The sequence below is a fragment of the Papilio polytes genome, unplaced genomic scaffold (genome assembly GCF_000836215.1).
Source record: "Papilio polytes unplaced genomic scaffold, Ppol_1.0 DF824102.1, whole genome shotgun sequence".
In the NCBI taxonomy this organism is placed as follows: Eukaryota; Metazoa; Arthropoda; class Insecta; order Lepidoptera; family Papilionidae; genus Papilio; species Papilio polytes.
In genome coordinates this window covers 3,657,468-3,669,489 of record NW_013525102.1, presented here as the reverse complement: position 1 = coordinate 3,669,489, position 12,022 = coordinate 3,657,468, and the positions used below count along the sequence as shown (strand labels likewise).

The 12,022-nt window shown below is 32.0% G+C and overlaps 1 protein-coding gene across 2 annotated transcripts; it reads left to right on the top strand.

The window, feature by feature from the left end:
* Positions 1-346: 346 nt before the first annotated feature.
* LOC106099414 (sodium/hydrogen exchanger 9B1-like) lies at positions 347-8,718 on the top strand. 2 transcript variants are annotated; one of them, XM_013277971.1, is made up of 11 exons: positions 347-506; positions 1,528-1,594; positions 1,840-1,970; positions 2,602-2,827; positions 3,095-3,264; positions 4,632-4,843; positions 5,685-5,856; positions 6,171-6,325; positions 6,610-6,768; positions 7,952-8,141; positions 8,548-8,718. In XM_013277971.1, exons 1-11 carry the CDS (start codon positions 497-499, stop codon positions 8,607-8,609), a joined length of 1,554 nt encoding a protein of 517 aa, XP_013133425.1. In that variant the 5' UTR covers positions 347-496; the 3' UTR covers positions 8,610-8,718. The 2 variants fall into 2 exon arrangements, with proteins under 2 accessions (XP_013133425.1, XP_013133426.1); XM_013277972.1 differs by lacking the exons at positions 347-506; positions 1,528-1,594 and adding an exon at positions 1,612-1,759.
* The last annotated feature ends 3,304 nt before the right edge of the window (positions 8,719-12,022 follow it).

The following is a 12,022-nucleotide window of genomic DNA, read 5'->3' as shown; positions in this document are numbered from 1 at the left end:
CGTTCCGATTTAAAACAAACATGCTAAAGAAAGTATCAATTCAACTAGAAATAGGCCTTTCACAGGATACGTACGTTCTCCGCTTTTCGCATCTTACGACTTCCTAAGGAAATAAATTCATCAGTATTGTAAATTCATATGTTTTATAATAGACAATGTTAAAGTCGTGATCAACTTCATTTAATGCATTGTTAATGCCACATTTAGCACGTCAATGGCCAAGTCATTGTTCAAGGCGGCGAGGTATTAGTTTAAAACGACAATTATTGATTTGGATCGTGACGTCACTCTTCTTAATATTTCATGTCGCTTGTGGCTTGTGGCCCTGCGCCACACCGACCGTTGATCATTTTATTCATCGGATTTAGTTACTGTAGACGACAACTCGGCCTGTTTGACTTACTTGTAAATTTTAAGTCAACAAAGTACTTAATAATTTATTTTATTTTAAGCGTTGTTTGTGATAGTGCTTTGTTTTCAATGTGGTTCTTTTAAAATGAATGAATGTAAGTACTCAATCTATTTATGTTAATAAAACTACTTTTCCTTGATGATTTTTATCTATTGTAGAAGTGACATCTAATATTTTTCACTGATAGATAACAGACGTTAATTACAAACCTCATTTATATTGGTCGTGAAATCGATTTGTCTTCAACATTTAGATAAACTATAAGTGAATAACTCATGTAAATACATTAAAATGACATTAAGTTTTCGAAAAAAAATATAATCTTTTAGTAAAGTGGTTAAATAACTTTCTACAAACAATAATTGAAGCTGTACGCAATGCGCATCGACAATGTTCAAGCATACGTGTATTTTATCATTTTTATAGCCGACATTGTACAGCCTTAGATAATGTCGATTTTCAATTACTTAACATTAAGGAAGTCAATTAAATCACATGACGGTGTCCGGTGATTCAAATTTTTATCTGAACAGAAGGCCCATGTAAATGTTTGCTTACTACCGATCTTATAACACTTCGGTAACCCGCGGTACAAACTTGTGTGTTTTTCCCAATAAAAGTGATTAATTACTTCGCTATCATTAATTTTTGACATTGTGGGAAAATATGTATTCTTGTATGGTCACATTAATATACTTCCTAGAATTAAATAAACATTCACTGAATTGTAAATTTAAATTGATTACGATATTTTGGTTATCAATATTTATTGTTACTCTACAAGTCCGAAAACAGGTTAAATAATTAATTAAACATATACACAAAACCATACAGATTATAGTAAATAGATCTGTATGCAAATTGTATAAACCGTGTTTGTCAATTAATCAGTATCTTTTAATAAAATAAATCAATATATCGGTTTTACTATACGCACAAGAGATACACAGATCGATCCTATGAAGTAAGGTCTTAAAGAGATACACATTATGATAAACAAACAAATGAGATATACGAATAGTTAACTAAAATAATACTTATACATTTCACCACTTTAATGTATCGCCACCTTTACAATGACATTGGCAAATCATTGCAAGGATCTTTTAACGCAGGTCAGTGTGCTGAAAAATGTGTTGATAAACGCATTTACACTGAAAACCATCAGAAGGAAGTGAAAACGTAAGTAAGTACTTTATTTGATCAAACTATTTTTAGTATCATTCGTATCTTTATAAACGCTAATTACGTGTGTTCTTCTATCATAATAAATCAAAGTCTTATGGACGAACATAACAGATTATTAGTCGGAAGAGCAAGTAGGGAGAACGCTGCCGACAACATGCAGTGCGTTTAAGATACATTAATTGTGAAACTTTCAATTAAAAAAAAGTGTTAAATCAAGAAATAAAACGTTGTTTTTTCAGATCTCCTGAAACTATCTCGAATATTAATAAAGTGGAAAAAGTTTTCATAGAAAATGATCACGTGAAGAAAAAGTCGTGGTTTACAACAATCAAATTAGACTTTATTCACTATTTAACTTTAGGTGTTTTAGGTAAGTTATACATAAATGCTTAAGTAAAAAAATATTCCTACCTAATATTCGTAGTTAACATTAATTAAAAGTATAATGCATGTATCATTATATATGTACATATGTCTTTTGCTCAAGATAAATAAAAAAACGGCACAATAAGTGTTTTGTTCATAGATCAATAGCCTTTAACTGACCTTGTTAAACCGATTCATCACGTAAAAATCTCGCTCGCGTACAAATCGTTTTTTGCTAGCAAATTTTAAAACGGTAAAACTTAGACAAAAAAGGCAAATAGTAAAGGCAACTTTACTCAATAAAACATGACGTATAACGAAGTGCAAAGGCCTCCAAATATAGATTAAACATTGATTCTAGAAAGTTCCTTAGTGTCGCAAATTATTTGATATTTAATATGTGTTCTACATGAATCCTAATTTTAATAGAAAAATGTCACAATATAAAATCACATTAATTGCAAATACAATGCCTTTCAATCCTTAGACCTTTCAAGGCTTAGAATCCCTTAGCTTTAGGAGTATATGACCTTTTTACCCTTTTTACCTTCTCGTCAAATTGCATACTTATCTCATTATTACACAGATTTGTTGTAAATTGATAACTCATAGAACTTATGATTAATTTCTTATAGGTATTTTAACTTGGGGTCTATTATGGTGTGCGTTCGACAATTGGGGCTGGGATGGCAAATGGTTTCGGCTGGTCGCAGTGGCATTAGTGGCGTGGGCTAGCGGTCTCATGCTTCAGGAGCTGACCACGCTACCACCACTCCTCGCCGCGCTCCTCACTGGCATATTCGCCCGCCATTTCGGCTTCCTCGACATGCGACATTATTCCCACATTGACGCGTTTTTAAGGTACTTTATCTTATCATTACTGGTAGATATTTTATGATTTACTGAATCGTTCTATTCATTGTGCTCATATTAATATTGCTTGGAGGTTTTTTATTGATTTAATTAAATTATTGATGACATAATAACGAAGAAAATATTATAGATTGCAAGAAATTTATATATTTTCTTCGTACATGCAAAGTTTTATTGTATCATTTTAGTATTTATATTCGATTGTTAATTTTAATAAAACTGATCAAATTGTACTTTTTTAAATTTGCTTGACAGAAAAATATACCCAGTAATAATTCTGGGTAAGGGATCTTTAGCATGGGACATGGACTATATGAAAACCAATTGGAAACAAGTGGTGTCTCTAGGCGTGCTGCCCTGGTCAGCGGAAGTGGGTGTCATGGCGGTCTGTTCTCACTACTTCTTAGGGTTCCCTTGGTTATGGGGTAAGTGAAAAAAAAAGAATTTTATTACACTATATATTTACATAAGTACTGGAAACTGTACAAAAGTTTTATTCCATAATGCAGCGTAAAATTTAAATTTTTCTTTGATCAACTAGGCTGAATAGTTTTAGCCACATCATCTTCTTAGTATCATATTTTATAATATAATGTATTTTTCATCCTGAAAATACATCAAGTTTGAAAGAAGCTTGCCTTCGCTAAAGCAAAATTGAGAAGCAAAAGCGAATCGGATGCAATAACCCAACGCTAACATTAACTGCTGAAAATTCGAGATAAGTAAAATAAAGAGTTAAAAGTAAACTAGCCCACTAAATGTATTTTGTTATTCTTAGCTTAAAGACTTTAAAGTGGAATTTATTAATTAAATTCAAAGAAGTGTTTATTCATGAAAATGAACTTCCAAAGTAATAAGTTACTGTGAAATTCAACAAAGGCTGTGAGTCTTAAAGGATAGTTTAAGCAGGGCGGTGACGCGGCCAGATGAATTGTTATTTGCTGTTGTAATAGTGGTTTTTAACTGCTTTTTTATAAGAAAGGGGGGCACTTTTCATTACGTATGCATTTTATTTCCTTGGAATCGGTTTCAAGTTATATAAATAACAAAAATGTTTCTGTTATAAAGAAAATTCTAACATTTCAGTTTTTTTCTGACATTACCACTTTATGGTTATAAAAAAAAATCTTATTCAGTGCCAAGGTTTATAAAATATTAAAACCTAACTTTCTTATTGCGGGAAATATTGTATGAAATATAATAAAATTTGTCACGATCGTGGCGACAATGGGGCGCAATGTGTATTGCGTATAAAGCCGATTCAATAAATTCCGTTTTAGAACTCGTATCAAAAGATTTGAATGCATTCCAACCGCAGGACGTTCTCACCCAATAATAGACGATGGTGTTGCAATGTGTTCGTATATATATGAAGGCGTATCACACGAGGAATGTCTACGAATTTTATTATGTTAAAATACATACATATGTTTAGAGTTCAAAATCTTATAGTTAATTTAATATTAGCTGAGGCTCGCGACTTCGCCTGCATGAAATAAAAAATATAATAAAATATATAGCCTATATTACTCAGCGATCACATAGAATTCTAATAGTGATTTTTTTAAAATCAGACCAATTTGTTTCTGAATAATTTCAATACATGCAAATTTTTCCTCCTTATAATATTAGGGTAAACTAGCTAATGCTCGCTACTTCGTCCGCGTAAGATACAGCTTATATAACAATTTGTAATAAATCAGTTAATTTAGAACGATATCATTTGACCTTCACCGAACCTTAACCACATGCTCGTTTGAATCATTTACATACATTCAGTAATATTATACAGGATTCCTGCTTGGCTCAGTGTACGCTTCTGTATCATGTCCGGTGATAATGCCTCTAATACAGAAGCACGGTACTAAACCGGACAGGAGTCAGAACTGGCCCCAGCTGGTCTGCACGGCCGGTGGCACCGACACCGCTCTCAGCGTCGGAGTCTTCGGCCTCATATTCAGCTTCATGTTTAGTAACGCCAGCGAACTCTATCGTTATATTAAGGTAAACATAGTCTTCAAGACTTGTGTTCGACATATATACATTTTTTTTGTAATTCGATATAGCCCACTTAATAATCGATGTACTACGTAGCGTATTAAAACCTTTCTAATTTCATTGAAATGTTCTCTAGTAGGAAATAATCTTAGACATCCTCGAGAATTTATGAACTTAAGATAACATAAATTAACAGATTATAAAAATTATTGCTGCATTCTTTCAAATGACCAAGGTTACTAAAAAGAATTACATTTTAGCCAGATTTAACACTAACGCTATGTATAAGTTAAAAATAATAGCTAAATCAATTTTTGTATTAAACATTTTCTTAAAAAGATAAAACCGGGAATTAGAGAGGATTTTGTAATAAGGTGAGATACATTCATTTATAAACATCTATAAGAAGTACAGAATTTACAATTTACGTCAGAAAAACAAATAAAATCTCATCAATAAACACAGTTTCTTAGAGATTTAGTTAACTGTTCATGCTCACATTACTCGCAATGCATCATACTTTAAATATTAGTGCAATGCAACGTATTATATATACTTAAGTAAACTTTTCACAAAAATAATAAATATGTCATAGAAAATTGTACCAGTAAAGTGTTGCGAATATTGTAAAATACATCGGAACAATTTATTAAAGTACCAATGTGGAATGTAAAAATAATAAAACATTTTGTAACGTATAATTGTGTACATTATAATTTCGTGAAATTCAGCTTTATGAAGTTGTGTAAAAATTATTAAAACATCAAAAGTAAATCTTGCGGTGGTCGTTATCAAATTAGCATTTTATACGCTTGAGGGAGAGAAAATTGTGAAAGTTTGTGTGCAGGCGGGGCTGGCGCTGTTGGCGGGCGCGGCGCTCGGCGGCGGCTGGGGCGCGCTGGCGCGGCTCGTGCCTCACGCCCGAGACGCATACGTCACCGAGCTCAGGATACTATTCGTGCTCATCGGCGGACTGTTCGCAAACTTTTTCACGTCCGCACTAGGCTGGGGAGGCACCGGTGAGACACTTTTTGGCATACGAAATTTTGTGACAACTCTATCTTATCTGAATAAAATATTTTTTGACTCAGTATTTTTGTCTTTAATGCACTTTTTCTGAGGTTTAAAGTAGATTTTTTACCGCATTTTGAAAGTAGAAAGCAGGTTTTGTAACTAACAAGTCACTGACCAATAAGCGCAAAAAAAATCAAACAGTACCATAAAGCAACAAGTATTGTAGTAATAACTACATCTTATTCCTGTATTACGAAAGTGAACTCACCTTTGAAATTTTGTATCATTTTTACAATATATTTCTATGACCTAATTCCAGGCGGCATAGCTGTGCTGGCGTGCAACGCGACAGCTGCACGGCAATGGGCGCGGAAGGGATGGAAATTGAATCAGAACCCGGCAGCGACGGTGTACCGAGTGCTCTGGTCTGCTTGCGAACCTGTTCTCTTTGCCTACACTGGTACATTTTTTGTGGTACGATATACTTTTTTTTACATTCTGTATATTAATTTTTCTCTATTTTACCATGAAATAATACTGTAAAGACATTTATAGTATGAAATATAACTGTTTGCGTGGATATTAAACGGGCTTTACAGGTATCTAAAAATAAACTCAACATAACAATGAGTGCAATATAGAAAATGAATAGCAGACATATGCTACATTACGATATCATTGTTGACTATTAAAATCTGTTCTCGCTCCGACTATCAGCATGTTTGATCAATTGAAACTATTTATTAGTCGTTTTGCAGATACATAGCTCGGTGACGGACACAATGCTAGTGGGACTGGGAATTCTCCTCATAACTCTAACGACACGTTTGCTCACCGCCGCTCTTGTATGTTGGAACCTTTCCATTAAGGAGAAACTTTTTATATGCTGTGCATGGATACCTAAGTCCATAGTCGAGGTAATTATTTCAACGCAAACCTCATTATTTTTTGAGACTTTGCCCTGGTTTATCTTTATTATTAAGCGACTCGTTTAAAAAAATATTGGATAACCTTATATAGGTAATCAAATTAGCAAAATCTAACGTAGAAATTTAATATTGTATCATATACTTTTAATGATATACATTTTTATGTCTTCAAAGGCATACTTCAAAGTGAACTTGCGCTAATAATTTCTTTGAAGCAAAAGCGACACTGAGAAGTTCATTATAGTTATAGTGTCGTTAAATTATCCACGTACAATGTCAGACACCTTGTTAAGTTAATGAGTCTAAAGTTGAATATGAGCACGAGATTGCTTTGAAAGCACTGCCATTACTTAACACACTGCCTGCTATATTATAACTTACCTGAAAGAAATTTTAAATTAAAGACTTGTGAAAAGAAATGTTTTAATAACGTACACAAAGTTGAACGTGTAGATAATTTTCAAACATGTTTTATTGCTTCCTTTGCTAACTTTTTAATTCTACTTTCCTATTAATGACTTCCGTTTTCTACATGTTTTAAAAAAGAAACACATTCTGTTGCATAAATTATACTTTCTTGAATAATTGCTGAATTACTATGTAAGTGACATTAAAAAGCTAGTCAATTTACACCGACAGTTAAAACAAAGATGTTAACCAAGTAAAATAAACTTACGTTACAAATTCCTTAGTTTACTATACATTTAAATGTTATTAAACTGTATCATAAGACAAGACTTAGTATCAGCGAAGATAAACAGAGCCCTCCACGCTTGCGCACTAGAGGATTTAATCGTAGTCAATTTATTTGATATCTTATCTTTAACGACATTAATTAAAATGCAAGATCGAGACTTCTAGACGCCTAGACTTCTCTATCACCTTATCTTTGTTCAAAGTTGCTAAGACATTTTCTTCTTTTCCAAAGAGATTATGACAAAATTTTGGATTGTCCGTATTTACCATGGTTTGTCTTTCGTCGTAATCTGGAGTTATTTTTTCAATGTTGGACAACAATAAAAAAAGGCAGAAAATCTGCTTCTGGGTAATGCGTCTTTCTTTTTTTAGTTTACCGCCTATAACAAATCTATACTGTAACCTATAACGACATTTTTCATAAGACTAATATAAAAATATTCGTACATGTTGTCAAAAAGATGTATTTTTGCAGGCAGTTCTCTGTCCATTAGCAATCGATACATTGATTATGAAGAACTCAACCGACGTCCACCAAATGAAGTACGCCGAAGACCTGATGAGGCTAATCGTGCAGGCCATATTGATCACAACTCCGATCGGCTATCTACTCACGAATCATTTGGGACCAGTATTATTAAAGTCAAAGCCAAAAAAGGATAAAGGTACACATATATTTAATTATTCTAAGTGTAATTTAGGGAGAAAAAAATTGCAGGCATAACCGTCAGGTGAAACCAAGAACGTGAGACAAAACAGTACAAAATTGTGTATTGTGAAACCAGGTTATCCCCGGATAGTTAGAAAAACTAACGTGTGTAACCTGCATTAGATTACTATCGGCAAATTACTTCATTAATTTTGCTTTACCTAAGCTACTAGCTATCGCCCGCGACTTCGTCCGCGTGAAATATAAGAAAAAAAAAACAAAACTGAATAGCCTATGATTTCTTCTAGAGTATCTTCTACATCTAAACCAATTTCCATTGAAATCCATTCAGCCGTTTAGGGTACAAACTCTAACAAACATCCAAACTTTTATAATATCAGTAGACATGATTTCTTTTGCAGATTTGGAATCTCAAAAGCCAGTATCAAAAGACGCATCTATCGACGAAGATATAAAAATTTAAATCAAGAAAAGATAAAAGTCTACTTATAGGTAATTGTATAAACGAACTCTAGTGACCAAAGATATACGTAAGCCCAAATAGTTTAATGCAACTTTTACTTAATAATTTATTATATTTTAAATTAAATTTAATAATAGAATAAACTGTTTTATTTAAAACCCGCGCTTTTGTGATGTGAATAATCGATTAGGATAAGAAGCAATTTCAAATATCTACCAGAGTTATTAAATGTTCATCATCCCCTTAAAATTTACTTCAATATTTAAGAGAAAAATAAAATATACAGACAAATTGATAACCTCCATTTGGGTAGTCGGTTTAAATAGCTTTGTTAGTTAACCTGGAATAGGCTTTGTTTTCGATTAGCAATAATTGGACTTTTCTACGAACCAAACTTATCTTGTTAAAACTTTCATAAGTTATGTCTAAAACATCAAAAGCAAACTGTTTACTAATTCTGCCTATTTTATAAAAGACAAGCTGTTGCTCGCGACTTCGTTCGTGCAGAATTTTTAAAAATATGAGATATAACCGTTCATTGGTGAAAGAATTTTTGAAATCAGCCAGGTAGTTTAAGTACATACAACAGATCAAATTGTATTTACAAATCTTTCCTCTTTATAATATTAGTATGGTTGAAGGATAAATAAAACAAATGAAGCTATATAGTTTAGAGTAATCTGTTTCCAGCCTAAATCCATTTTAAATTTATTTCTTGCATACTGTACTTACATTTTCAGCTAAAATTATTTAATTGCATTGAAATTTATCATCTATTCAGTAACAGTGGCTAAAAGACAAAAAAAATCTGCTTAATATAACCAAAAAAACTACTATAGTTTTATAGGAATAAAATAACGCAATTTTTAAACAACCTTTTTTTATTACATTGACATCTACCGACTTAAATTGAAACTACTTCAGACATCAAGTTTTCTTGAGCAAAAAGTATTCGTGTGATCAGTTTATGATTCGAGTGTTCCGTTCAGCCTAAAGATGGCGCTACTTTAAATAAAACGGTTTTTTTTCTCTTTTTTCCTCGTTCACAAATATGTAATAACATAAAACAACCAAATAGCTTTACAATTTTTACTCCGAAGACGTTTTTCAGTACTTAGTTAATACTTTATTTGTAGGGTTCGACATTTACTTCGAGTACTAGAGTCGACATAAATGTCTACCTTGTAAACAAATAAGAATAAAAATAATATATCAGTACGATAATCTTTAGAGATCTTATCGATCAAAATATACTAACAAAAATCCTTCAAGTAGCATTTTAAATATTGAAAGTATTTTATTTGAAAATAATACAACCTTGTTATATTTGTTCAAAATATTGTATATAGTTGACACGCCCTAAGGTCGAGGCCATATTGTGTAGTTTCTTAGATTATTACAAATTATGACCTCTCTGAAAATTCTCGTATATTAGGATAAATACATTGTATTGAAATTCTTCGTAAAGCCAATTACTATTATTTAAATGTTATAATGTAAGGCTATAGATATTCCCCGTCAAAGCTTTTATGCTTCACTTTTCGCTTCTGAAGAAGTGATATTCGTCCGAGCCGATTTTCCCCTGACTCCACTTGCGTGGATTTAAACAAATAAAAGTAGCCTGTGGTTTCTTCCAGACAATTCTCCTCGTGTATACCAAATTTCATCGAAATCCGTTCAATCGTTAAGGCTACAAACTCTAACAAACATTCATTCGCCTAAACTTTCGCATTTATTATAAAGACTCGTATGGTAAGAATAATTATATAAGTAAGAAAATAAGTATTAGTATGACTATGAAGTACGATTATATTAAGAACTATTTCATAATTGTTTTCTACAAAATAGAAAAAATTGTACTTTTCAATACTTAATTTTATTCATACACACAGTTTTTTAAATAAAACTTTAACCCATGACCATGACAGCCAGTTGGCAAGAATGTCTGCCACTCTCCTTATCTTTTATTTCAAAAATACGGTGTTCCTAAGTGTCCGATAAGTAAAACAAGTTGTTGCACTTATAACTCTTGATTTATCAATCATAATTCTGCGCGTGATCATTGCACCGACTGTATGAGCACTTGACGATTGTACTAATGCCGTTTATTGCGTCCACCCTCTATAAACAACTTCCGCATCCTTACACACACCTTTACTACATTATATATGTATGGGTTAATGGGTTTTTAATATTTTTCTTTCTTTTATATATTTATTTATGTGTTCTAGATGTATAAAATTACACATAGAGTTAAAATTAAGATGTAAGATGTAAGATGGAGAAAAGACGACTAAGATATTTAAAAATATGTAACTAAAAAAGTAAAAAAAAGACTTAGTTTTATTATACGAGCCAACCAGCCACCCTCTACATGTATATGTATGTATTCTGGGTTTCGTCTGAGGCTAGTGTTAAGTCTACTCGATTCTAGTACTCTCTCGCTATTCAGTATATGATGGAAAAAGGATAAGGGATAAATATCATATGACATCAGACGATGTGAAGCAAGATTTGTTTTATAAAGTAATGTTTCTAATTATTGCAGTATGCACTTGATATTTATTGTAATCAATTTTCTGCATATACAGAGTTGGGAGTTATGACTTCTTAGCGTTCTTTCTTCAAGGCGATTTCCCGCGATGATCGTTGAATTACTATAATGTTTTAACGTTTCAGATAAATATTAAGTGACTGAAAAAAACGAAAATATATTTTGCATAAAGGTTATGACATAATCCGTTCAATTTTAGTAATTGATGTTCCTTAAATTTTTAGTGTTTTACATCCTGGTGACATATTAGTGCTAATTCCACATTTCTATGTTTAGGTTCATGTTGATGTCCATCTCGCGTATGTCGCTGTAAGATTGTAAAATTCTTTATTCTATAAACTTGCTAGCCTTGTCTTACAATGTGTAATACAGTAGCTGGTTCAATTATAAACAGCAGATATTAACAACCTGACAGTAACATAAATATTTGATATCACAATATGGTATATAGCAATAGCAGTAATATATTAATTAACATACCTAAAAATTTATTATTTAAACATTGTGCACCTACGTGAAATTTTAGTTGTATTTGTATGCAATAAAATAAAATTAATTTAATTAAAAGTTTTCAGTGAACACAGTAAATGCAACGATACGCCAAGTAACGATTGCATTTTTTTTTTATATGATTTCATTTATTAATTGCAATTATTACTTACGTATATAAACCGTTAAAAAAAATTACATGCCAAAGTACTAGTTAATTGATTTTTCTAGAAATAAGTGAACCTAATTGTACTGATTCAATCGCCGAAATTATTAGCACCGTGGAAAGTTAGCGCTGGAAGCAACTGAACAAATAAAGCGTTCCGAATGTGGATCATACATAAAAGAATTGCAGAATAATGAAATAAGT

Bases quoted from the DNA above. Each gene is read 5' to 3' on its own strand.
- LOC106099414 (XM_013277971.1), top strand. The intron at 3,265-4,631 runs GTAAGTGAAAAA...AATATTATACAG, and splicing joins AGGGTTCCCTTGGTTATGGG to GATTCCTGCTTGGCTCAGTG. The intron at 6,326-6,609 runs GTACGATATACT...GTCGTTTTGCAG, and splicing joins ACACTGGTACATTTTTTGTG to ATACATAGCTCGGTGACGGA.